Source organism: Mesitornis unicolor, unplaced genomic scaffold (genome assembly GCF_000695765.1).
Source record: "Mesitornis unicolor isolate BGI_N332 unplaced genomic scaffold, ASM69576v1 scaffold46095, whole genome shotgun sequence".
In the NCBI taxonomy this organism is placed as follows: Eukaryota; Metazoa; Chordata; class Aves; order Mesitornithiformes; family Mesitornithidae; genus Mesitornis; species Mesitornis unicolor.
Window position 1 is genome coordinate 1 of NW_010188420.1, and position 2,823 is coordinate 2,823.

Sequence of the window (2,823 nt, forward strand, 5' to 3'; positions counted from 1 at the left end):
GCGCCTACGGTTTTTTCTGCAGCGTGCGGCCCTCGGAGCCCTTCCTCACCCGATACCTGCTGGGGCCACACAAAAACCTCTCCGAGACACAGGTACCGAGGCCCCAGGCACCCCACATCCCCGTCCAGGTGTCTGTGTTTTCCTTGCAGGTGCTGGGGTTTACCGCCGCTTTTTTCCTTTCCCCGCCAGGTGTTCAACGAGATTTATCCGGTGTGGACGTACTCCTACTTGGCGCTGCTGTTCCCACTGTTCCTGGCCACGGACTACCTGCGGTACAAGCCCGTCGTCCTGCTGCAGGGCCTGAGCCTCATCATCACCTGGTTCATGCTGCTGTACGCCCAGGGGCTGCGGGCTGTCCAGTTCCTCGAGTTCTTCTACGGGATGGGGACCGCCACTGACATCGCCTATTACTCCTACATCTACAGTGTGGTCGATGTCAACTTGTACCAGAAGGTCACCAGCTACTGCCGGAGCGCCACCCTGGTGGGCTACACGGTGGGCTCGGTGTCCGGGCAGGTCCTTGTGTCAGTGGCAGGGTGGTCCCTCTTCAGCTTGAACGTTATCTCCTTAACCAGCATATCCATTGCCTTTGGCACAGCGTGGTTCCTGCCAATGCCGCAAAAAAGCCTTTTCTTTCACCATGTCTTGAGTCAGCAGCTCAGTTGGGAAATGAAGGTCATGGACTGTAAGAATGGATCAGTCATCCAAGATCATCCCAATGTGCAGAGGGCACCCGGCTGGGAGGATGAGACAAAAGTTCCCTTAAATGGGGAGAGTCACTCAGCAGAGAAACAGGTGAGTTATGCCCTGGGTTTACATAAGCAGAAGTTGCAACACTGACATGTTTGTCATGCGTGTATGTGTGTATATGTATATATGTATATGTGCATGTATGTGCACAGCAGCAGAGATGTAATATCCAATAGCAAAAAGTATCCCCTTGCTTATCCAACTTCCTTATTTATGGCACAGGAAAACTTATTCCTGCCTTTCTTTTGCTGATTGAGCATGGTAGGCTGCTCCTTTGTTTTTCTGAGGTTGTTCTGCATGTCTCACAAGACTGTTAAACAGTGCAGAGCAAGGGACACCTCTGGGACCCTAAAAATTGTGTATGTGTTCAAATTCTATGTGTGTTTCTGGATGCACCCCGTGACTTGCAGAAAAGAGGCAATTCTTTCTGAGCCAACGTTTTGAAAACACTTGTTACTGCAACTGTTGTGCAAGTTGTACAGTAATATACTGTGTAGTAATTGGGTTTTATCTTATGATCCTGAAAGGAAACTGATCCAGGATGGAAACTGCAGAAGTCACCAAGAGCACTTAAAGACTGACATTAGTTATAGATGGACAGAATGCAGATAAATTGCAGGAAACACCTTTGCATAATAACAGCTTAATGCAGACCATGAGTGCACCAAGGTAGTGCACTGACTTGTGGCTTTTGTGGGCTTCGTAACCTCTGACAAAGTCATTTGTATGGAAACAAGCATGTAGGTGCCCATGGTCGGTGGTGGGACATGTTGGGTCCCACGGGGTGAGGAGCAGGCAGCCTCCAGTTCAAGGTACTGTGTCTGTAGTTGCTTGCTGGGCTCTGCCATGCTGCTCCAGGTGATGCACAGGTACAGAGAGCCTGTGGCAACAGGGGAATTCGAGGCCCTGGGGAGAGGTCAGCCTTGCCCCTTGATCAGGAGGGGGTTGTGCTCATTCTGAGGACAAGCCATAAGGTAACTGTGGCTGTTGGTTTAGTCAGCTAATGAGTATTTCACTTAGCAAGTGAGCCCCAGTTTCCTGTGTGACCTACTGTGGGTGATCCTGCTTTGGCAGGGGGGTTGGACTGGATGATCTTTTGAGGTCCCTTCCAACTCCTCACATTCTGTGATTCTGTTGCTGCCCAGGGCTAGGGGAGGCAGCATCCGGGGCTGCTTTCAGCTTCCTTCAGCTATAGCTAGGAATTAAAGGTATTAACATTCCAGGGACCTAATCCTGCCCCATCCAGCACAGTCTTGTGTGAGCAAGAGTGTTTTTTAACTATGGTATGTGTGCTGAAGGATATTTGTTAAGACAGATTCTGTGCCAATAATGATTAAGGCATTAGTATCACTTATCTATTCCTTTTGTTTCTCTTATTCCCATCCTGTGAGAGCAAGGGTGGTTCCAAACTAATGGTGAAATATTTTTAAAAGGAGCAAATATACTTGCATAACTCACCAGAGTTCAGTTATAGCAGGTGTGAAAAGCTGAGCAGCATTGCTGTGTGATGCTAGCCCTTCTTGGTAAGGTAATGGCAACTGTATTGCGCAAACAGAAATGAATGGCTGCATGAATAATTGTACTGAAGAAGCATTGCCAGGTGCTGAGAGGGCAGATGGGCCTTTCTGGCCTATTGGGTGTGTGCTGGGGTTGAATGTGCCAAATCAGTTTTTGCAGTGTATATCACTGTTCCCTTCCCATTTTTTTCCTGCACCTAAACTTAAGCTTTGTGTGAAACCTTCTGTGTGGGAGTTAGGTTGCTAAAGTCTCGTTGCTGCAAACTGACTTCTTCCCGAGTTGTTCTGTTGGGCTTTGGAGGAACAGTGTCCACATGGCAAAGCGCTAGTGGGGCTGTGTGATGTTTTAACAAAGACGCTCAGAAATCAGTGACACTTCAAGGGGTGGAGAAAGGGCACTTCAGGACAGAGTTGGGCTAGAAGATTTGGTAGAAACACCTTAAAACGAGTTTCATTGTTCATGGAGAATAGTCTTTCCCAGGCGCAGACTGCACTGATTCCCCCATGGGAAGGGGATACTACCAAAAGCCCAAAGTTGCTGCTGCTGACTGGGAAC

General features: G+C 48.7%; 1 protein-coding gene across 1 annotated transcript in view; it reads left to right on the forward strand.

Moving 5' to 3' along the window:
• Positions 1 to 3: 3 nt before the first annotated feature.
• The window catches only part of SLC19A2 (solute carrier family 19 (thiamine transporter), member 2), a gene marked incomplete at both ends in the record, with an annotated part of 4,221 nt that continues 1,401 nt past the window's right edge, over positions 4 to 2,823 (forward strand). The window contains 2 exon segments of the mRNA XM_010185745.1: positions 4 to 92; positions 190 to 795. Coding sequence (XP_010184047.1) covers positions 4 to 92; positions 190 to 795 — 695 coding nt within the window.